Source organism: Lepisma saccharinum, chromosome 9 (genome assembly GCF_977018435.1).
Source record: "Lepisma saccharinum chromosome 9, izLepSacc3.1, whole genome shotgun sequence".
NCBI lineage: Eukaryota > Metazoa > Arthropoda > Insecta > Zygentoma > Lepismatidae > Lepisma > Lepisma saccharinum.
In genome coordinates, this window is record NC_139237.1 from 65,628,855 (window position 1) to 65,653,120 (window position 24,266).

The window sequence follows — 24,266 nt, forward strand, 5'->3', positions numbered from 1 at the left end:
TTGCTGTTGTTGTTTTGTATGTGTGGAGTTGTCTCTTCCAGTGCTACCATAACAGGATCTGTTGCCTTTGAAACACTGCTGACATTGACAGTGTCAAGTTTCTCCCAGTGTAGAGTTGTATATTACCTTACGATTTTTACGATTTGGCACACACAGGAAATATACTATGTAGAAATATCAGCAAAAAAATTCAGGCTCAACCAAAACTCTAATCCAGGTCATTGGCATTCTGTGCCATAGAGACCGAGGTTTGAGTCCTGGTCGAGCCTGCATTTTTCACTGAAAATTCTACTTAGTACACCTCCTGTGTGTGCTAAATCAACAGGCACCATTTATTTTGCTTATAATAATAGTTGGATATCGATTATATATAAAGCAGTTCATTTTTAAGAACTTATCCTCCGAAAATATTTCATATAAAATTACCGAAGTTGCTGTAATATGATTAACTGGTTCATGAACGACACTACAACAAAGATCAACTACCCATCTTATGTAGAAATGGTACAAGAAAATGCAGAACTAAGGAATTATCATTTCAGAATTATATGATCTCTTAACATTTTTTTCTTGTTTTTTTTATGAGAGCTTTGGATTTATTCTGTTGTTGACATTTATGGATTGCATCATGTTAAGGGTGCACATAAGCTTTAATGCTGACACATTTTTTTTTTTTTTAAAAAAAAAATGTCAATTACCATAAAGTGCAGAAAAGTGTTGGTCAGATGATTGAAGACATTCAAGAACCTTGTTTTAGAGATGGTTTTGAACCTTTTGAAACAGGTGTGATGTGTTCTAGCACCTCCATATGAGTTGGAAATAGGATTTTTCATTTGCACTATACATTAAGAAAAACTTAAATTTCAAACAAAAAATTTGTGATTCTGCATATTTATAATGGAACACTAACCTGATAAGGGCATACTCACACTATATATATTAACCAGTTGACATATTTTAGGGAATTTCAAAGTTTACCATAACTTTAATTATACAAGATTCAAAGTGAATATCATAGTGAAGATACAGATTGTTCTTCTTGCTACCACATTTTCAGAATAATGCAGGAACATTGAATATATTGAGTTCTTACAAATTCATTGGAAAAAGATGTACAGATTGCATTGTACTGTTATCTTCCTTCGAGAGTCTTGTATGGAGTTCATTTTCTGCATTCTAGCTCAACCCGTTACTGAAGAAAGACCCACGCCTTGCACTCCATCGCCATGTGGTGCAAATGCCGTTTGTAGAGAACAGAATGGAGCTGGTTCCTGCACTTGTCTCCCAGAATATGTAGGAAATCCTTACGAAGGTTGCCGCCCAGAATGCATATTGAACTCTGACTGTCCGACGAATAGAGCATGCATCCGCAACAAATGTCAAGATCCTTGCCCTGGTACTTGTGGTCAAAATGCAGATTGCCAGGTTGTGAATCACCTGCCTTCATGCACTTGTCGACCTGGCTACACTGGAGATCCATTTAGATACTGTAATGTCCTTCCTCAAGAACGTAAGATTTCTTTCCATTTTCGTATTTTTCTTGATCTGTTTCTTTTTCAAACATAAATGTTGTCTGAATATCTTCAAGCAAGCAAGTTATAAAGGGTATTTTCCCTGATTGACCCTGAAATTTCAGTTTTGCTAATAGCAAATATTTGGCAATATTAATATACTAAGCCCAAATCTTATCATTCACAAGAAACTTTCTGTATATTATTTTGCTGATTAGAATTTCAATTATAATTCAATATTTTAACTCTGCTACTCTAAAGAAGACCTAGATTACGCACAAAATATGTAAAATAATGTTAAGAAGAGTTAAAAAGGGAGATCTTGCCTTTTTATGGATATTGTGGCATTTTTTTGAAACAACAAGATGGCAACTCTCAACAATACTTTCCTGATGCATTAAAGCAAGGTGGCATCTGGTGTTATGAGATCCATGCAGGCATTTAGCCTTCTTTTTGCAGATTATTTCTTCATGCTTAAAAGTGTGTGCTCCCCTGTGATTTTGCACCATGCCATGAAGGTGTATAGGGGGTGTTGAATTAGGGCCTCACACTTTATTGATCATGGCTGAAGGTAGTGGTGATGTGATCAGCACCACGTCCCTGTCTGCCTTTACCCACCAGAGTTTGCTCCAGGTAGGCGCCGGAGCTGCTTGAACAGGTGGAAAAATTCCCGGTGCTCTTCTGCCATGGATCGAACCCGGGTGTCTCGCATGGTAGTCAGATGCCCTAACGACTGAGCTACTGCGGCTATTTCTTCATGCTTAGTCGTTATATAATAGTTCATGAATAGTGTTGAAAAAGTGAACAACAAAAGATAACATCCATAAGAGCACAGATGCCATCTTTATCTATCGTATTAAGTGCGTGAAGTGGAGTGAATGTGCTGGGATGTTATCCCCTCCAGCTAGTCTCAAGCAAACATTCCTCACCTAAAATTTCCACTTCAAGCACTTATCATGCCCAACGTTTTATTCCTCCCAAAGACTTACTGAAGTAATAACCATAATACAATTATCACTAAATAAGGATTTCTATATTTATATAAACTTGCAGTGTCCTTTTAGAATCTGCCTCAAGGCATTGAAATGATAAGGGAAGATAATACATAATATGCCACAAGGGAAGACATTTTTTAAAAATGTAAACTCTAAAATGACATATAATGCCATTTATTCATTAACAAATCTCTCTTTTTTTTCTTTTCTGCTGTCCTCTGATGTCAAATCCCAAGCCTCATATCACTTTATTTTTCTTTCTTAAAAAAAAAAAAAAAATAGCTGTAAAAGTTGAGCCTGGCAATCCATGCAGTCCATCTCCTTGCGGACCTAACAGTCAATGCCGGGAAGTGAACGGCCAAGCTGTGTGCTCTTGCTTGCCAAACTACATCGGAACTCCTCCGGGATGCAGGCCAGAGTGTGTTGTAAGTTCAGAATGTGCACAGAACAGAGCTTGTCTCAATCAGAAATGTAGTGACCCATGTCCCGGAACATGTGGCTCAGATGCTGAGTGCCAGGTTATAAATCACAGCCCAATCTGCAGCTGCCGTCAGGGTTACACAGGTGACCCTTTCACTCGATGCTCCAGAATTCCACGTAAGCATAGCCTCGTTTGTGTTTGAGCTTCAAATTTTACATATTTTTCATAATAATGAACAAATTAAATTTTAACATGGGATTTTCCAATAGTTATTCTAATGAATGAAAATGAAATGAATGAAAAAATATTTTAAAAAATGCCCTAATGATGTTATGTTATGCAAGATATAAAGAAAACTTATTTTCATAAACTTTTAACATAATTTTCCACAAATACTAAACTTGTTAAGTGGAAATAAATATGTAAATATATATCAAAATATTTTCTCAACTGGACTTTTACATTTTGCTCATCATTGTCTGGATTTTGTACCATCATGTACAACTTCAACTGTTTTCAACATTTTCCCCAGGATTCATGATATATTCTTCAAAATTTGTCATTGCAAATAATCCTTTTGATCCTGTGTTTTATTATATATGTCACTTATGGAAAGATAACATTAGATAAGAGTTGCAGCACAATTCAAATATTAATATTTGTTTAATTTGTCTACGTACTCTTTACATTCACATTCGAAATTATTGAATTAATATTGTCAATTTCATTAATCTAACATTGTTAATTTCATTCGTCTGTCAAACATATTTTGATCGTACATTTCATATTGTAAAAGTTTCCAGTAAAATAAGAAAGCACTAAAAATAAGCTTTTTCTATTCTTAATTTTAACTTCTTTTGAGTATAAATACGATTAATAACTGGATTAATGCTGGAACAATTACAGGCCAGCAAATCCTTCAGAGGATAATAGACTTGTAAAACTGATTTTTTTTAATGAAATACTATTTGCTTTCCACATTTCAAGTATTGACATATTAATTCAAGTATTTCTAAAATTGTATGAAAACTGTATATGAATATCTTCCATTTGACACATTAACAAAAGTTATATCTTGCTAAACTTTAAACCTAATATTGAAATCCCTGATGGTATAGTGATCTTGTAATCAAGGAGTCACATGTTTGATACCCAGTGGAGGCACATAGTGGCTCAGATCCCACTTGAACAGTAGGTCCAAATCCAATTACCCTATCATGACAAATTCAAACAATCATGACATTAGAGCATTTTTTGAAGTTTGTTTGCCAAAATGCCTTTCAAACAACTTGTATTTCTGAACTGAAGTAATTTTTACTTAACTTTTCCTCATGGTATTAAATTGTATTGTCATTTCTTTTTCTCATCTGGGTATAATTGGAGGAAGTTTTTATTTACTTGCAAATATTAAAAACAAAAAGATTTGTAATACTTCGAGCATACACATAAACTAACCAAATTTTCTAGCGCCACCTCCAGAACCCCCACGACCAGTGCATGTAGATCCATGCGTACCATCTCCATGTGGCCCATACTCGCAATGCCGAGATATCGGAGGATCTCCATCTTGTTCTTGCCAGTCTGGTTATACCGGAAGTCCGCCGAACTGCCGTCCTGAATGTGTGATCAACTCTGAGTGTCCTAGCAACAGGGCTTGCATTAGGGAGAAGTGCCAGGATCCATGCCCTGGATCATGCGGTATAAGTGCCCAGTGCAGTGTTATCAATCACACTCCAATATGTTCCTGTCCACAGGGATACACAGGAGATCCTTTCACCAACTGTTACCCCAAGCCACCTGAACGTAAGAATTTCCAGTGATTTATTTTTTAACTTGAAAATTCCTACTTTTCAAAATGATCTGAAAGTGATATACCTCTTAGTGGTTAAGCTTTACATATGTCTAAGCAGAGGCACAGTATAATTTTAAATAACAGTATCATGATTATTATACTTTTAGGACATGATAATATTTCTCTTGTGTGTTTTGGCACAATGTATAGCAACTAGAGTACTGCAAGGAACCGCTTTCGCTCGCTCATACTCGATTGAATCTCCCAAGCTCAAGTGTATAGAATCAAATATAATTTCAATGTGACAATAATCGTAGAAATGTATATTCATATGTAAAAATCCATCTTGGTAGTTTCAGCCCATAATCATCTATTACATTTTCATATATCGCTATGTATTGGTAGACTAAACTACATTTTAACACTGAGATCGAGACTATGTTCACTTAAGTTTCAATTTCGCTGCGTCTTTCACTTCATGATTGATCTCGTATTTCAGGCCCAGTACCACTGAGAAATTACGGTTGTAATGGGCTTTGAGCGTATACTGCTCATTTTGCCTGTTCGAGCATTATTCGCTTGAGCAAAGAAGCTGTCAGCTCCAAACTCTATCTAGCATTGTCTGTGTGAACTATTGGATGCTTGAGCGAAAGCCCTCGTTGCAGCACTCGAATAGCGACAGATATGCAGTACTATGTATCACAACACAGAAGAAATTAAATTGTGTCATTAAAAGTACTTTAATTTTATTACCATTAGAATCTTGTTTGAACTAAAGAAAATTTTCTGTTATCAACACCTTAAAGGCTTCAATAAATTCAATTCTGTCATTTTCTTATTTGAAGTGAACAATTTGTCAGCTTCATAATCCATAATAATATTATGAAAATATCAAGCAACTTTTGGAAGATCATTATTTGCAATACTTTCAATCACAATAGAAAATTCAAAGTGAACATAGTTTAGGAATATGAAGATTCCCTTCCATTTACAGCACCTGCACCTGTCGAAAGAGATCCATGTAACCCATCACCTTGTGGGTCAAATGCACAATGCCGAGACGGCGTGTGTACCTGCATGCCAGAATTCTTTGGGGATCCGTACGTGGGATGTCGCCCTGAGTGTGTTCTGAATTCAGACTGTAGCAGGGACAAAGCATGTGTACGTCAGAAGTGCGCAGATCCCTGTCCAGGCACATGTGGTCAAGATGCCCAGTGTGACGTGGTGAACCATATTCCCATGTGTAGTTGTCGTCAAGGATTCTCTGGAAATCCATTTGTTCAATGCAGACCTGTTCAGAGTAAGAACCTTTTATTTGGATATGTTGAGAAGATAGTGATTCTACACATTTTAGAAAAAGTACTTGTTCTATTGTGACACATTGCAGTTCATGAAAGTTTTTAAAATCTGACATTTTTCTAAATATTGCCATTCTAGTCAATATGACATACACTCCGTATTTGCTATAAGTTTTTTAGCAAATAATATTGAATTCTCATTAAAAGTAGGGAAGTTTTTAGAAGTAATTATTAAAAATATTTGTATTATCTATATTTTTCAAAACCATCCATCAATTACATTTTAATGAAGAATCTTTTTACAGAACAACCTGTATGAAAATTGTATATTTTCTGTTTATGGATCAGCAGTGTTATTTATCTTTACATTTACAGAAGAGAATCATGAATATAGTTGATTCTTTGATATAGCTATTTTAAAGTATAAGCTGATGGTCCCTTTTTATTTTTATTGAAATGTCATTATGAACATCAAGAACATACAATAATTCACTTATTATTGTTTCCATTGCTCCTTTAAGTTGGAATTATCTACGTCATCTTAAAATTCAAGATATTCCCATACCCATTAGCATATATTTATAAATGCAATAGATGCTTCACCTCATTCTATTGTATTTCATTTACATCTTTCCTGCCTGTAGCTCCAGTTGTTACGCAACCATGCAATCCATCCCCTTGTGGTCCAAACAGTCAATGTCGAGAAGTCAATGGTCAAGCTGTGTGTTCTTGTCTACCTGGCTACATTGGAAGCCCTCCAACATGTAGGCCAGAATGCGTGGTGAACTCGGAATGTCCACAAAACGAAGCCTGCTCCAATCAGAAGTGCCGGAATCCATGTCCCGGAACTTGTGGTGTGGGTGCTCGCTGCGAAGTTATCAATCATAACCCAATATGCAGTTGTCCTGCACGGTTTACTGGAGATCCATTTGTTAGATGCCAACCAATACGTAAGGCTTCAGAATTATTTTTTCGATTTAATTTTGTATTGGAAATACAAATTGAGCTGTATTTAGTGGAATGCACACTTAGTGTGAAAAATCACAATTCATTTTAAATTTTTCCATTTTTCTGTATGGATGATTATTAAATAATATGCCACATACGCTAACACATGATACACTATATTTTCATCTTTAGATGAAAGAGGTGGGAAAATGTGTGATCTAGAGTTTTAAATGTTGTAATGTAAGGGAGATTTCAGACTGAAGTGACTCATGACACATGTCACTTGAGAACTAATCAATCAGGAGCAATGTTTCACACCATAGCATCATGACAAACTGCACAAGCCTGCATTCGATTGGTGAATTCCTCAAGTGACATGTGTCATATGTTGCTTTGGAGAGAAATCTTCCTAAATGCAACATTTTACTATGTATTATTTATTAGTGTGTTTTGGAGTATGAGTAAATACTGTTTCCATTGAAACAAATAAGGAAAATGTTATTTATTGAAATTAAAAGAATTGAGACATTACATGTTTAAACTACATATAAAAAACATGTTTTCAAAATCACATTTTTTCTTGTTGGGCTTCATTTTTTATCTACACAATAAGAATTTATCACAGTATAGTCAGTGCGCATCACTTAATTGCATAACTCCCTTTTTCTATAGCTGAGACACCTCCCCCACCAAGAAATCCATGCCAGCCATCACCATGTGGTCCCAACGCTCAGTGTAGAGTTGTTGGCGATAGTCCATCGTGCTCTTGCCTACCGGAATTCAGAGGTGCACCACCAAATTGCCGACCAGAATGTGTCACCAATAGTGAATGCGATAGTCGCTTGGCTTGCATCAACCAGAAGTGCACAGATCCTTGCCCTGGATCTTGCGGAATCAATGCAGAGTGTCGTATAGTGAGTCATGCAGTGACATGCTCATGTATTTCTGGCTACATAGGAGATCCATTTGTTCAATGCAGAATACAGCAATGTAAGATTTCTTCAACAATGCTTCTATTTTATTTTAGTATATTTACTGGATAGAATATATAGAGCACATAGATATATCACTGTGTTATTTTTGGGCCTAAAAACTGTAGATTCAAGTCTGAAACGTTTCCTCATTAAATAGCATCAGAGGAACACTGAATTTTATTTATCATGGATCATTACAATAAGAATGTCAAAATATTTATGAACATAAGTAAACAGATTTATATTTGTAACATAGATTTTTCGGTTTTAGAGAAAATTCTTTAATGCATTATTTTAGGGCTGATTTAGAAACAAGTTTTGCTCTGTTATTCAAATTTAGTAGTTCTGAATTATAGCTGCCATGTCCCTTATCATGAATCACGATTTAAGCTTTTGTTTCTTCTTTTGTTCCATGAAATAATAACCATGTTGGGCAAATCACGTAAACCAAATAGTTCGTTGTCTTATCTAACATGAAATGTTTATGCACTTTTGGTAGGCATATGTGCACTTGATAGAAAAATAAAACAACTTCTATAATTCAAAACAATCCACTTTCAGTGGAACCACGTCCTCAAGAAAGGCCAACTCCCTGTGTTCCATCTCCCTGTGGTGCGAATGCAGTTTGCAGGGAACAGAATGGAGCCGGTTCTTGCACTTGTCTTCCAGAATATGTAGGAAATCCATACGAAGGTTGTCGACCAGAATGTACCTTGAATACCGACTGTCCCTCAAACAGAGCTTGTATCCGTAACAAGTGCCAGGATCCCTGTCCAGGGACCTGTGGTCAGAATGCTGATTGTCAAGTTGTGAATCACTTGCCATCATGTACGTGTCGTCCAGGTTACACTGGAGATCCGTTTAGATTCTGCAGTCCTCAACCACCAGAACGTAAGATTTATTTTTCTCTTTTCCTGATGGTGATATACTATCAGCTACTGAGAATACTGAGAATATCAGTATGCTAAGGAAAGTGTTGATATTTCAAAAGATCAAAATATTAGAACTGACAGTATCAAAATATAAATTCTCTTTCAATATGTTAAGAAAATCTGCATTTTATTACTACTTCAAAATATAAAAATATTATTGATTTGTCCAATATTTAAATTTGGCTTGCAAAAGTTTTTATTAGGCAACTTTATTTCTCACTGTTCAAAATAAATTCACTATCACATAGAGACACTGAATTAACAATGATGTTTCATCCTTTCAGTATTTTTTTTTATTTGATGAAAGTAACTAGAAATTTCTAAAATTGCAGCTGTGACAAAATTTGTTATAACTGTAGGTCTTACAATTTCTAATTTGATCAAGCAAATGCTAAATGAAACCAACTATAGTACTAATTCATTGCTTCCTTGTTCTTGAAATAGTTCAGTAAAGCATTTGCAAAGAAAAATAAGCAACTAACATGTAATTAAAAATCCTTTTTATTTTGCTTTGTGTCAAAAGATCCGATTTAGAATATCCTCAGTTTTATTTTTGTGAAACACTAAGAAACTGAGATTCATAATTCTTCTGAAAATCATATAATTCTTTTGCTAAAGAAATCAAGAAGAATGATCTCTTTCAACCTGTTTTTTTCACCAACATTTGTTTTAATTACTGTACTTTTGCAATTCAACATATAGAGCATATAGAATCTCCTACACTTCATTTTACTTCCTACAGCTGTTGTAAAAGAACCGACGAACCCATGCAATCCATCACCTTGTGGTCCAAATAGCCAGTGCAGAGAAGTGAATGGCCAGGCCGTGTGCTCTTGCTTGCCAAATTACGTGGGTAGTCCACCTGGTTGTAGACCAGAATGTGTTGTGAGTTCCGAGTGCTCGCAAAATAGAGCATGTGTTAACCAGAAATGCAGCGACCCATGCCCTGGTTCATGTGGACTTAATGCTAGGTGTGATGTCATCAATCACAGCCCAATTTGTAGCTGCCAGCAAGGTTTCACCGGAGATCCATTTACAAGATGCTATAGTATACCACGTAAGAAAGTTTTTTTGTTGTGTCTGAGTTACATATTAACAATTGAGCCATTTAAGTGGTTCTCGATTATTATTTTTTTTTAAAAAAAGTAATTTTGTTGACTTTAACTTCATCTTATTCCAACTTTTTCTTCAGTTTTTTTTATTTTTATATTGGAACAAAGATAAAATCACTATAGATACGTTTTGTAATTTATCATAGAAGTAACATTTATATTGACATCATGAATGATGTATTATTGTACTCTTTCTTTACTGAAAATAATCGGCAAAGAATAAATTGGCACAAATATGTATAGAAAAGATATCCAGGGTAGTTTATAGAAAGTGTGCATTGCTCAACAGTTATATCTGCACATGATTTAGTCTCTTCTAGATTCTTCCAATTGTGCCAGAGTTATTTCTATGCCTCATTGACTTACAAAACATGTTCTTTATACTTGTATTTACTTTTGTTTTCTGATTACTTCAGATTTAAATAATGATCCTTTCACAAATTATATTGAGAAGGAAATTTTTTTCAACTAATTATTAGTGGATTTTTGAAAACGGAAGTTGATCGAAAAATTCATTTTAGCTCCACCTCCAACACCATCGCCACCACAATATGTAAACCCATGCGTTCCATCTCCTTGTGGGCCTTACTCCGAGTGTAGAGACATTGGTGGATCGCCTTCCTGCTCTTGCCGGCAGGGTTACAACGGAAGTCCTCCCAACTGTCGACCTGAGTGTGTTATCAACTCCGATTGTGCTAGCAACAGAGCTTGCATGAGAGAAAAATGTGGAGATCCTTGCCCTGGTTCTTGTGGTTCCGGTGCCCAGTGCAGTGTTCTGAACCACATCCCGGTGTGCACTTGTCCAGAAGGTTACACTGGGGATCCATTTAGAAGTTGTACCCCTAAACCACCTGAACGTAAGCATCAGCAAATTTGCATATTTTTTTTTTCTAAGCAAATGAAGAAGTCTAGGAAATTTTCAGATTTTGATAGAAATAAAATATTGCAAAATACCTCACTCAAGAATTTGAAGAGAATTTCTTTGATTACATAAGTTGAGGGAAATTCATTACTCATAAGAAAACAGTTAAATACCAGGTTTCTAGTAAGAATAAAACAAATGTAACTTTTATAAACAAATTGGGGATGGACTGATATAGCTCTACTGTTACTGAAAAAAATTGTCACCACACCGATCTTATATGAAATGGTAAATATTTAATGAATCAGAGCAATATCTACACCTCCTTAATGTCAGGGTGATAGGTTTTTACCTTAGAAATAAATGGAAGTGTGTTTTACAAAACAACTATATATGAATTACATAATAATGTAATAATACTGATTCAGCTCTGATTAATTTGTTCCATCCCTAAAATAAAGTACTATTTCCATAATTTGCACAATACAATTTAATTTCTTATCATTAGTGTCTGTCAATGAAGAGCCATCTAATGGCATTTCATAATCTAATTCTCAATGTAACATAACGGCATGGATATTCATTACAGCGCCTGCCCCTGTGATAACTGACCCATGTAATCCATCTCCATGTGGGCCCAACGCTCAGTGTAGGGATGGAGTATGCACGTGTATTCCCGAGTATTCGGGTGACCCCTACAGAGGGTGTCGTCCGGAATGTGTGCTTAGTAGTGACTGTCCTCGCAACAGGGCCTGCATCAGGAATAAGTGTGGCGATCCTTGCCCAGGCACATGCGGCCAAGGTGCTCTCTGCGATGTTGTGAATCATATTCCGATCTGCAGTTGTCCACAGGGATTCTCTGGAAATCCATTTGTCCAGTGTACTCGATATCAAAGTAAGCTTTTATTCCCACAAGTGATGTCTTTTTTGTTTTATTTATTCAGTCTTTCTTAATATTATTTGTCGAAGCCTCCTGAGCAAAAAAATATTTCTTTTTTGCTTTGAAGCATATTTATTCGTGCATTTATATCATGATCTGATAATGACAAAAGTATATATGCATAATTTCTGGCTTCTTGTTCAATTTTTATCTAAATGGAGGGAAAAGTACATAAAGTGAACCTTTAGACTAAGATTATTTCTGTCATTAATGCCAATATGCTCTAAATTAGCTCTTATAATAGAATACTCAAGTTTCAGTTCTCAATTAGACTCTTTCCATTGGTTCAAGCTTCACTTAAACCATCAAGTTCCACTTGAAATATCTTTAAGTGAATATTTTTGTAATTCAAACTGCTGCTCCAAATCTCAACTGGATATTTTAATTTTGTTACAATATTTTGATTAGAAGAATCCGGAGCACTCTTTAGTATCAGTAATATAAAATAATAAAAAGTGCTGCTGCTTCAAATGTTGTTCAACAATGCCACATCTATTCCAAACAGCTCCAGTTGTTACTCAGCCTTGCAACCCATCACCCTGTGGCCCTAACAGTCAGTGCCGTGAAGTCAACGGGCAAGCTGTGTGCTCTTGCGTGCCAGGTTACATAGGCAGTCCTCCGAGCTGCAGACCAGAATGCGTAACAAATGCCGAGTGTCCGCAGAATGAAGCATGCTCTAACCAGAAGTGTAGGAATCCATGTCCTGGTACCTGCGGCATAGGTGCTCGCTGTGAAGTTATTAATCATAATCCTATTTGTAGCTGTCCGCCTCGATATACAGGAGATCCTTTTGTTAGATGCCAGCCAATACGTAAGCATTCTTTGCTGCTCAGATTTGCATGTTGAACATTAAGCAAGAAAGTATATTTGATACATAATTTCAACCATGAAAGCTAAGGCAGTTTGAAATAACTTGTTTGGCAAGTAATTTGTTAAAGAAAATTAGTGCATTAAGTTGATATAGTTACTTCAACCACAACAGTGAATCAAAGGACATGTGTAGCATGCTGTCATCTTACATCACATGTCTGCTTCTCAATAAAAGGTAATAGTACATATCCTTTTGATTTTAACGAACAATTTAGAAGTTGATCTATTTTATATAACCTCAGAATCGGGGAAAAGTTTTCATACATCTTTGGCTAAAACTGTTCAGTTTTAAGTATTTATTTATCTGCCTAACTTTCTTTAGCATCATCAAAAGATTTAGAAAATTATTACCTAAAAGGAAATAAAGCACTGTTAAAAGCAAGCTTTTTGATTATTGCTTTTAATGTGTGCACATTCAATCAACATTAACTCAGACAAGATATCTTCCTAAAAATAGCTGAAGAACCACCTGCTCCTCCAAGGAATCCATGCGAACCTTCTCCATGCGGACCATACTCGCAGTGCCGAGTTGTTGGCGAAAGTCCATCGTGCTCTTGCTTGCCAGAATACAGAGGTGCTCCTCCAAATTGTAGGCCGGAATGTGTGACCAATAGCGAATGTTCTAGCAGGTTGGCTTGCATTAATCAGAAATGTGCAGATCCATGTCCTGGCAGTTGCGGAACTAATGCTGAATGCCATGTGATCAGTCATGCTCCTAATTGTGTTTGCCGAGCTGGATACACTGGTGATCCATTTACCCAGTGTAATGTAGTGCAAAGTAAGCATTTTTATTTTGTTCAGTTTTGAAGTTATAATTGAAACGAATTTGAGAGAGAAGTAATGAAAATTTTGAGTTTACTTTCTCTAACATTTTATCATTTCTTTTCTGAAAGATATTTGTAAAATGTTATTTGCAAATATTCTGATGCAGTTTTTATAATTTGAACCATTACTTAGAAGTATAAGAATTCCAAAAGTTAAGGTACTGCTCATTACATTTTTATTTAACTGTCATACTTCTGTCACATTGTTTTTTCAAATTACATCCATTGAAATTTCAAGTCCAAAACATTCTTTCTTCTCTTTTTCACTACTCTTGTAGCTCCTGTACGAGAAGAAAAACCTACTCCTTGCGTACCATCGCCCTGTGGAGCCAATGCTGTATGCAGGGAACAAAATGGTGCAGGTTCTTGCACTTGCTTGCCAGATTATGTTGGAAATCCATATGAAGGTTGTCGCCCAGAGTGTGTATTGAATTCCGACTGTGCTTCGAACAGAGCTTGCATTCGTAACAAATGTCAGGATCCTTGCCCAGGGACCTGCGGTCAAAATGCGGATTGCCAAGTTGTGAATCATTTACCTTCTTGCGTTTGTCGGCCAGGGTATACTGGGGATCCATTTAGATTCTGCAGTCCTCAACCACCTGAACGTAAGAATACTGTTAATATCTTCTAATGAACAATTATTGTATATGTATGCAATCTGTCGTATGGTATGAGAAACCTTATTCAAGGGATTTCCCTTGCAATAGGAAACTTGTGATATTCTCACACCAGCCATATTTTGGCCTCACCTTGAAATATTTAATCTATTTGGATACTTTCCTTTTGGATGCTATTTATAGCCAGTCTTTTGTAAAAAGTAGGGATGGGCCGATATGAAATTTTGTCCGATACCGATAACCGATATTCTACCAATCCGATATAAAACTAGAAATGGTTCTTGAAGAACCTGAAAGGTTCATTGACCTTAATAAATGTGTGTTTCAAGGTGACTGCAGTGCAAAAGAAATTGCATATTTAGACATTTACTTTTTTAGATAGTAGGGCATGGAAATTATCCATAAAAATTACAACAAAATTGCAGAATCTTGCACTAAATTATCAGATATTTATCGATATATCAGATCGGTAAAATAATCGATAATTTTACCGATAAACCAATACACCAATATGCCTATATCGGCCGATACCGATAGAGTACCGATTAATCGGTCCCATCCCTAGTAAGAAGTATTAACAGATGAAATAAGACAAACATACAAACTTAGATAACTAATTATCTAAACAACTTACTCATTGTTGCATGTAAAAATTTAAACCATGATCGAATCTCCCACATTTCTGGCAGTATCCTCAAATATGTACCGAGAAAGCTAACAGAAAAGTGGTGAAATCAATTGCACTTCAAAGTTATATGTGCAACAATGAGTAAGTTCTTTAGAATAGATTATCTTCTTCCACATAGCCACAAAACTGATATATTTAAATATGATGTATGTTTTATTGTCACTCTTCTTTCATAATATTATAACGAAAGAAAACCCTAGATAGCACCTTCAAAAAATGACAAATGCATTATTTGTATTTCAAAAATTACCTTTACAAAATATGTAGTTTAGGAATATTGTTTTTGTACCCCACTTGAACATATGCAATGGTGAAATTTATTGATTACTTAATTGCTTTTGCAAGTCAACATATGGAATCTTCTACAGTAAGTTTTACTTCCTACAGCTGTTGTAAAAGAACCAACGAACCCATGCAATCCATCACCTTGTGGACCTAACAGTCAGTGCAGAGAAGTAAACGGACAGGCTGTGTGCTCGTGCCTACCAAACTACGTTGGAAGTCCTCCAGGTTGCAGACCTGAATGTGTAGTCAGCTCAGAATGTCCGCAAAATAGGGCTTGCATTAACCAGAAATGTAGCGACCCTTGTCCAGGAACATGCGGAGTGAATGCTCGTTGCGAAGTCATAAACCACAGCCCAATATGCAGTTGCCAGTCTGGGTATACTGGAGATCCCTTCACAAGATGTTACCAAGTTCCATGTAAGGATGTTACCATAACTTTGATGTCTGGTCATTTGCTGCCTCATTTCCCAAACCTTTTCATAAATACTTGCTCAAAAAACTTAGTTTAACTTTCAAGTATGGTTTTAGAAATGTTTCATCTTCCCTAATTACAAATGTATGTGATAGCATTCTAAGTATTTATGCTCAAGATGTGAATTTTAGCATAAATCATGAATTTAATTTGCAAATTTCATGTGTTAAATGAAAAGTCATGAAATAGCTTGCACTTTCTTGAGCTTGCACACAATTTATTGAACTTCGTCTGGAGGTATACCTTGCTAATTCAGACTCAAGAAAGTTAAATAGTGGCAGTTTAGAAGTAATCAAAATTTGTATAAACAGAATGTACATATTTTATTGCATTATGTAGGTGCATTTCAGGAAAAAATTCTATTAACAAGTCTTTTTGCTTGTGAAATGCTGTGAATTTCAGTGTAATGAATTCTGATTGTGGTTGGAATGAAGCATGCATAAAGTCGAATTTAATGTTTACTGTGAAATTAAAGAAAAATAACAAAACTTGTTAAAAAATGTATATTCAAATGAAATTCCCTGCATATTGTTGCAACACTTTAGCAGAAAAATACTTCAAGAACAGACTTTTGCTGTTATTGTTAATGTTAATTCTCTTCTTACTCTCTGTTATATTATCCATGTTTTTCCTCCCTTATTCTTCAGCACCTTCCCCTACACCAGCACCACCTGTGAAAGCAGATCCGTGCTTCCCATCTCCGTGTGGTCCGTATTCGATCTGTAGAGACGTAGGAGGATACCCATCATGCACCTGCCAACAGAACTACATAGGAAGTCCTCCAAATTGTCGACCTGAGTGTGTCATAAACTCCGAATGCCCCAGCAACCGGGCTTGCATACGAGAGAAATGCAGAGATCCTTGTCCAGGTTCTTGTGGTGCTGGCGCACAATGCCATGTCTTGAATCACACTCCAGTGTGTACTTGTCCTGAAGGATACACTGGTGATCCGTTCACCAATTGTTATCCCAGACCTCCACCACGTAAGAATAACTATTATTTTATTTTATCTTTCCAAATAAATGTCCCATTGTCTGATTCTTAATTATCTTAATTGCAATACATGACTGTAGAATCAAGAAAACTGTTTTTTTTTTCAATTTGAACTCAGGTTATGTATTGAAGCATTATGTAATCAGGAAAATGATAAAACCTATCCTTTGTACAGTCACGGACACTTGTGGGTTGTAACAAACTCATTGACTTTCAATGGAATCATTACAACTCAGGAGTGTCTGCAACTGTACACAGTGTTTTTATCTGAATTGTCCTTTTAAGTTCCACTGACAGTTTTATACTGGTTGAAAAGGTACTACATCCAAATTTTTTTAATCTGATTTCATCTTTGAGGTGAGTTTTGCAATATAGTAATAATAATAATAATGGAGTGCATTCTGTACTCAGAACATATTTATGGGAGGATGATGTTCCTTTTCTCTGTGATGATTGTGTACATATTCTTTTTGTATCAGTTCAGTGTACTTTTACATCAGTACATTGTTATTTTTCCAAATTTTGACGTAAGGAAGCAAACCATTTTTCTCACTATTCAGAAAACTATATAATCTTTTTTTTATTTCAAATTTATTATTTTTATGTTATGTTTTGAAGGTTTTTAAATAACTTTTGCAAACATGGAAATAGACTTTAAGGAACTTTCAAAAAAAAAAAAGTATTTACTTTCTTTGGAACTGTGGAACAGTTTTTGTCATACACTTTTATTGATATTTTTCATTCTTACCTTGTCCTATTGTATCTTCTACATAACTTCATCATTGCAGCTGAGGAACCACAAGTTCGTGATCCATGTAATCCTTCGCCATGTGGACCTAATGCTCAGTGCAATAATGGTGCATGCTCATGCATACCTGAATACTCTGGTGATCCGTATGTTGGTTGCAGACCCGAATGTGTAATAAATACTGACTGTCCTCGAGACAGGGCTTGCATCAGGCAGAAATGCACAGATCCATGCCCAGGCACTTGTGGCCAGGAGGCTCGATGTGATGTCGTTAATCACATTCCAATGTGCAGTTGTCCCGAAGGAATGTCAGGGAATCCATTCGTTCAATGCAGACCTGTCAAAAGTAAGATATTGTTGCTTTTCGAGCTATTTATTGAAGAAAAAAATTTATACCTTAATGGATTATAACAAAGTAGATTTTTGTAATAATAATATACAAGAAAATTATATTCCTATACTCTGTCCCTGGAATCTTTGGAACGAGCAAACGAAAGCAAGTCTTTGTGCAAGTAGTGACTCAAGAGAGGTTGGCCAATAAACATGTGCGAGGGAATGGGATTGCGAGGAGAGGAAGAGTGACAGCAGTTACCTGTCTTTCTAGCAGTGTGTTCTGCTTCGCTCCGCCCACTTGCTTTCTCCCCTACTCTGCCTTTATGCACAGCCTTGCTCCACAGACTCCTAGGATAGAGTATAGACGTAATTTTGTCACTTAAAAAGAAAAGTTTTTTCACAATTTGTTGCAGTGATTTACCATTCTTATGCTGTCAAATTTCAAAGGCTTGAACCATCATCAATGTCATTGTGAACATCTGATTCCAAGAAATGTATTTGTGCTCTGCAGCTCCTGTTGTCACCCAACCATGCAATCCATCTCCATGTGGTCCAAACAGTCAATGTCGTGAAGTTAATGGACAAGCTGTATGCTCTTGTGTGCCCGGCTATATTGGCAGTCCTCCATCATGTAGGCCAGAGTGTGTCGTGAATTCTGATTGCAGTCGGAACGAAGCGTGCATAAATCAGAAATGCAGAGACCCATGTCCGGGTACTTGTGGAATCGGCGCACGTTGTGAGGTTGTGAACCACAACCCTATCTGTAGCTGTCCAGCTCGCTACACAGGAGATCCATTCGTTAGATGTCAACCTATATGTAAGACTTTGAATTGCATTTACTTTACTGGAAACTGCTATAAAACTTTGCCTTTTCATTAGTAAAAAGTTGCTGAATTTGAATTATTTACACATAATTCTTCCATATATTTTTATACGAACATGTTTGTGTGTTCTAGTACTACTATTAGAGAATTGCATAGGTGGTTAACTTATTATTTTAGAGCATTTCTTACTTCCCAAATTTTGAAATTCATATCTGAAATTTAACTACCATTATTTCTGACATTTAAAATATTTTTTAATTTTTACATATTTATAGCTGTGATTTATTAGCAAGGAAGATTGTTTTTACTTATTTCTGATTGTTGGAGAATTGGGAGCTACAATTAGATACTTTACATATATTATTGTTGTGATCCGCAAAAAACGAATTGAGTTACGTGATCACAATACAATAGGTTAGTGGGTATTTACACAAACAACTCATGTTCTCTTAGTACACATGTTATGATATTCATTTTATTGTTAGTACCAGACAAAACTAAAAATAATAATGGAAATTTCACAAAGAAAAATCGAAATATTAAAAGAAAAAAATTTACAACTGAACTTCAAAATTCAGGTGCCATGGCGACTGGGCACCCTATATTTTTCTACCCCTGGTTATAACTAACACATCAAAAATATTTCAATTTTTGAAATCCATAGAAGAAAACATAAAGATCAGTTATAAAATGTGGCAATAATCCACCAACAATCTCTGTAAGTAAGATATCTCTCCTGAATATCAATATCTGGAAAGTTAAAATTTTACATGAATTGTGTTCATATCAATAGAGCTTTTTATGTGCTTTAAAATTTCCAAGGAGCTCCAATTTTGCTGAAGGATGTATTTCGTTTTTCTAGTGGATGAACCACCTCGTAAACCAGAAAACCCTTGCCAACCATCCCCTTGTGGACCATATTCTCAATGCCAAGTTGTCGGCGATAGTCCAGCATGCTCATGTCTGCCAGAATATAAGGGATCACCTCCAAACTGCCGCCCAGAGTGTGTGAGCAGTAGTGAATGTGCTAGTCACTTGGCATGCATCAACCAGAAATGTGCAGACCCTTGTCCAGGAACATGTGGATCAAATGCTGAATGCCGTGTTGTTAGTCACACACCTAATTGCATTTGTCCTCCTGGTTTCACTGGCGATGCCTTTACCCAATGCATAGTCGAAAGTAAGAAATTCAAAATTATTGTCCTTTTTAGAATTATGTAAGGGCTGCAACATGCATCATAACTATGGCAGTTGTATCAGTTTTAGCACAGTCTTTAAGTGTTTATTTACATTTGATGCAAATATAGTGTTAACTGAATATAAATGGTAAAATTTGTAGTAAAAAATAACTACAGTTTTCCTAAAGTTTTCAAAATTGGAAAATGTCATTAAAATATGAAATTGCAAATAAAATTTCACAACTTGAAATGGTATAAATCAAGCCTGTATGTGTAAAAGTGCATAATGCTAATTGAAACGTATTATGAAGATTTGAAATTGAACTAGCATTGTAGTTCCTTGTGTTTGACGTTTTTAATTATAAAAATGTAAATTAAGAACTGTTCTTACTGAGACCATTTTTTTCATATTTTTACATTAATGAGCTGGAAGCGTGATCAATCCACAAGATTTTGCTTAGGAATTTTTAAAAAGGAAAATGGACATGATACATTAAAAGCAGATTTATAGAAATGTTTATTGCTGAAATCATGTACAAGAAATCTGGGATATGTCTCGATTTCACAAGATGGAAAAAATACGAAATTAGAAATCAATCTTTAGTTTTAATATTAAAAGATTGTTTGAACATTAATATGCATACAGTAGTAAAATACTTTTCCCATCTTCCAAAATATTAAAAAATCTACATAATATCTTCAAAACGTTTCAGCTAAACCTGTAGAACGCCCTCTAGAAACATCTACACCATGCTTACCATCTCCTTGTGGTGCTAATGCAGTCTGTAGGGAGCAAAATGGTGCTGGTTCCTGCAGGTGTCTTCCAGATTACGTGGGAAATCCTTACGAAGGCTGTCGTCCAGAATGCGTGATAAATTCTGACTGCCCCGCAAATAGAGCTTGCATCCGAAACAAGTGCCAAGATCCTTGCCCTGGTACCTGCGGTCAAAATGCAGACTGTCAGGTTGTGAATCACTTGCCATCGTGTACATGTCGCCCTGGTTACACTGGAGATCCGTTCCGATACTGCAGTCTCCAACCTCCTGAACGTAAGATGTGGACATTTATTTTTCAAGTATTACATTACATCTCTATGTAATTATTTGATCATGTAATTGAAGAGAGAACAATACTTGCTATCATCTAAGGATGTGTTGAAGTTGCTTTCCATTGTATGAATATAGTCCGAAATTGGTTTATTGTTATCCAATATATTTAAACTGATTCTAATACTTAATTTGCTATCTTTGAAATGCTAACGAGACAGTCGTTAGTATTTGATACAATGTAATATTTTGTATTGTTCTCCTGCAATGTAAATCTTAATAATTATGCATTTGGGGTTCTCTTTTAAAGTTTTCTTACTTTATTCCTACTTCATATCTGTGAATATCTGCTTCTGTATCAATGTAAAATTTCGGAGGATATTTATAATTGCACAAACAGATTTTTTAATAATATTTATGTTCAGAATGCTTGGAAATGTCAGTGTGTTTCTATTTCGGAATCAGTTAAATATTGGTGTCAGAACTAAATACATTTTCTGCTTCATCACATCACTTCTTGTAAAGAACTTTATTGTATTTTCTTTTTTTCAATTTTATTATTTCTTTGGGTCTTCAATCTCCATGATTACAAACATAGATTTTTATTGGTAACTCTGTAAAGTTACATATGATTTCCACATGTACGGAAACAAAATACCTATATATTAATTTCCTTGCACAGCTGTTGTTGTTGAGCCAAAGAACCCATGCAATCCATCACCATGTGGTCCTAATAGTCAGTGTCGAGAAGTGAATGGACAAGCCGTTTGCTCATGTCTACCAAACTACATAGGAACTCCACCTGGCTGTAGGCCAGAATGCACCGTGAGCTCAGAGTGTCCTCAAAATAGGGCTTGCATAAATCAGAAATGTGCTGATCCTTGCCCAGGAACTTGCGGCCTTAATGCACGTTGTGAAGTGATCAACCATAGTCCTATATGCAGTTGCCAGTCAGGCTATACTGGCGATCCGTTCACCAGATGCTACGAGATTCCACGTAAGTTTGTTTTGAATCTTGAAATTTATGGAAATTTTGGAAATGTTAACCTGATGAAAGTTTGTTTCTTCTTGAATAATGGTCAAAGTTGATGCTCTATGTGAATTTTATTTTCACGAAATTTAGATTTTCTCCTCTTATTCTTAAGCTTAATAACTACAGAATGGTTCAAAACCCTCTGTACAAGGGAAAATGGAAAACTTTCTAAACTGTAATTTTTCCTTTCTTCAGTCACTGCCCACTCGCCACATATAACATTCATTCATTCATTGTTTTCTGCCTAATTGGCAGGTTTTTCACTGCAATCTCCAGCTTTCCCTGTTCTCTGCCTTACGCTTCGTAATAGCATAACATGTACAGATGTAATTCCCAGATTTGATGTGTACTAATTTCATGTGTCAAGTAATGTGCACATAATACATTTTCAATATTTAACTTACATAGTGCACAATATTCTATTTAATGCTTCCAGAGTAAAATTTGACTGGACAGAGATCTTGGAGCCTCATAGGTCATTGAATTGGGTAACTGAAAACTACGATGGAGAGCATTGAAAGTAAAATCCCTGTGTGTATGTAGGCTTTTGAACAACTCTACATGTTTACGAGAGAATATTTGTGGCAACAACTGTTGAGAAATTTAATTATAGAAAATCTAGAAAAGTTCAAGAGATTGGAACGTTGAATACTTGAAGTTTTGTAGAATTTGTTCTTAAACAACAATTTTTTTCCTATATACAGCTTCCCCAACACCTGCACCACCAGTCCGTACAGATCCGTGTGTGCCATCGCCTTGTGGACCGAATTCATTGTGTCAAAACGTGAGGGAGAATGCAGCATGTTCCTGCCTTGCAGGATATGCAGGCAGTCCTCCGAACTGTCGACCAGAGTGTACCATTAGCTCAGAATGCCCTTCGAACAAAGCTTGCATAAGAGAGAAATGTCAGGATCCCTGCCCAGGCTCTTGTGGTGCTGGTGCTCGGTGCCACGTGTTGAACCACACCCCAATATGTACATGTCCCGAGGGATACACAGGAGACCCATTCTCCAACTGCTATCCCAAACCTCCTGAACGTAAGATTATTTTTTTTAAATTTTTGCGTTTGATATCTATAATTTTAGATATCACAATATGAATGATACATATGTTTTATTTAAAATTATGTCTTATCTTGCATTATAAATCTTAATACTTAACAGCTTACGAAAAGAGTTTCTGAAAAATGCAGTTTGCAGAATTAATCTTATTTATTGTTCACCAAGGTATATATGTCCTGATTTTTTCCTTTCCATCTGTTGGATAGAACTTGGATTTTTTTTTTTACAATCTTAGACATTCGAGAAATTTTATAAGATACATTTCTATTGAACACACTAGAGAATAATAATTTTGATTTAGTGTCACCTTTTATTACCAGGCTTTAGTTAATATTAAATCATTCACAATATTATCTTTCATAATATTTCTAAACATCTTATTCATGAGTGCAAGTTCTGAATCAATTTTTATTAATGCAAAAATGCATTTGTTTTCGTAGTATAATAGGTAGCTTTACCACTGTTATAAAAAATTGCATAGATTTATATTTCACATGAACTACAGTGAAACTCCATTTTGCATTCATGGATTTCCATAATTTAACATTTTCCAGTAATGTCTGTGTAGTCCTAATACACAATGTGTTATAAAATTTTCCCAGATGTTACATTTTTTTCCATTTTAAGTTTTGTCAACTTGGTTCCCTGAAAAATGTAAAATGGAGATAAGATACTGTTTGATCCATAAGCCGAAAACTTGAACTTCAGAAGTTTGTCTGGAGACATATTTTCAATTGTCTAAACAAGTATCTATAATATAGATTCTATATTATTAGAAATGTACTGGACTTAAGCCCATTGTTCTTCATTTGTAGCTGAGCCTCCAGCCAAAACAGATCCATGTAACCCATCTCCATGTGGATCAAACGCTCAATGTAGAGATGGCTTGTGCAGCTGTCTCCCAGAATATTCTGGAGATCCTTACGTTGGTTGCCGACCAGAGTGTGTTCTGAACAGTGACTGTCCTCGTGACAAAGCATGCATCAGAAACAAGTGTGCAGATCCATGTCCTGGAGTTTGCGGGCAGAATGCTCGCTGCGATGTAGTGAATCACATTCCAACGTGTACTTGTGCTGAAGGATTATCTGGAAATCCGTTTATAAGCTGTTCTCGTGTTGAAAGTAAGAATCAACTTAATTTTCCTGGGTTTCATTTTCTTACTAGTTGTTGGTCTTCTGAGAATTCTTGAAAGGGAATCTTTTAATGTGAACTGGTGACATATTAAGTGAAAATCCTTCGTTAAAAAACATACTTGAAGTTTCTAGATATAATGGAAATTAGTGATGGATACATTAATCAACACTCTTTAGCTATTGGCTAACTGTAACTTGATGGTAAATTCTGTCATTTTCTAAATTTTTTTAAATACGAAAGTAAAATGGCTGTACTGTAGTCTGTAAAGAGAATGCCTCTTTCTAAGGTAATACTTATTGTTGTCACCTGGTTTCTTAGATTAATTGGGCCTTCCCAATGGTGGCAAATTGCAAAGTTCGAATCCCACTTTAAACT

General features: G+C 35.7%; 1 protein-coding gene across 1 annotated transcript in view; it reads left to right on the forward strand.

The window, feature by feature from the left end:
• dpy (fibrillin-like protein dumpy) overlaps positions 1–24,266 on the forward strand; it is a 474,963-nt gene that overhangs the window by 381,522 nt on the left and 69,175 nt on the right. The window contains exons 139-150 of the mRNA XM_083128311.1: positions 1,181–1,510; positions 2,789–3,103; positions 4,395–4,730; positions 5,714–6,019; positions 6,662–6,967; positions 9,614–9,724; positions 13,230–13,433; positions 13,758–14,084; positions 15,172–15,486; positions 16,189–16,524; positions 17,323–17,628; positions 19,302–19,316. Of these exons, the coding sequence (XP_082984437.1) occupies positions 1,181–1,510; positions 2,789–3,103; positions 4,395–4,730; positions 5,714–6,019; positions 6,662–6,967; positions 9,614–9,724; positions 13,230–13,433; positions 13,758–14,084; positions 15,172–15,486; positions 16,189–16,524; positions 17,323–17,628; positions 19,302–19,316 (3,207 nt within the window). The remainder of the gene's footprint in view (positions 1–1,180; positions 1,511–2,788; positions 3,104–4,394; positions 4,731–5,713; positions 6,020–6,661; positions 6,968–9,613; positions 9,725–13,229; positions 13,434–13,757; positions 14,085–15,171; positions 15,487–16,188; positions 16,525–17,322; positions 17,629–19,301; positions 19,317–24,266) is intronic.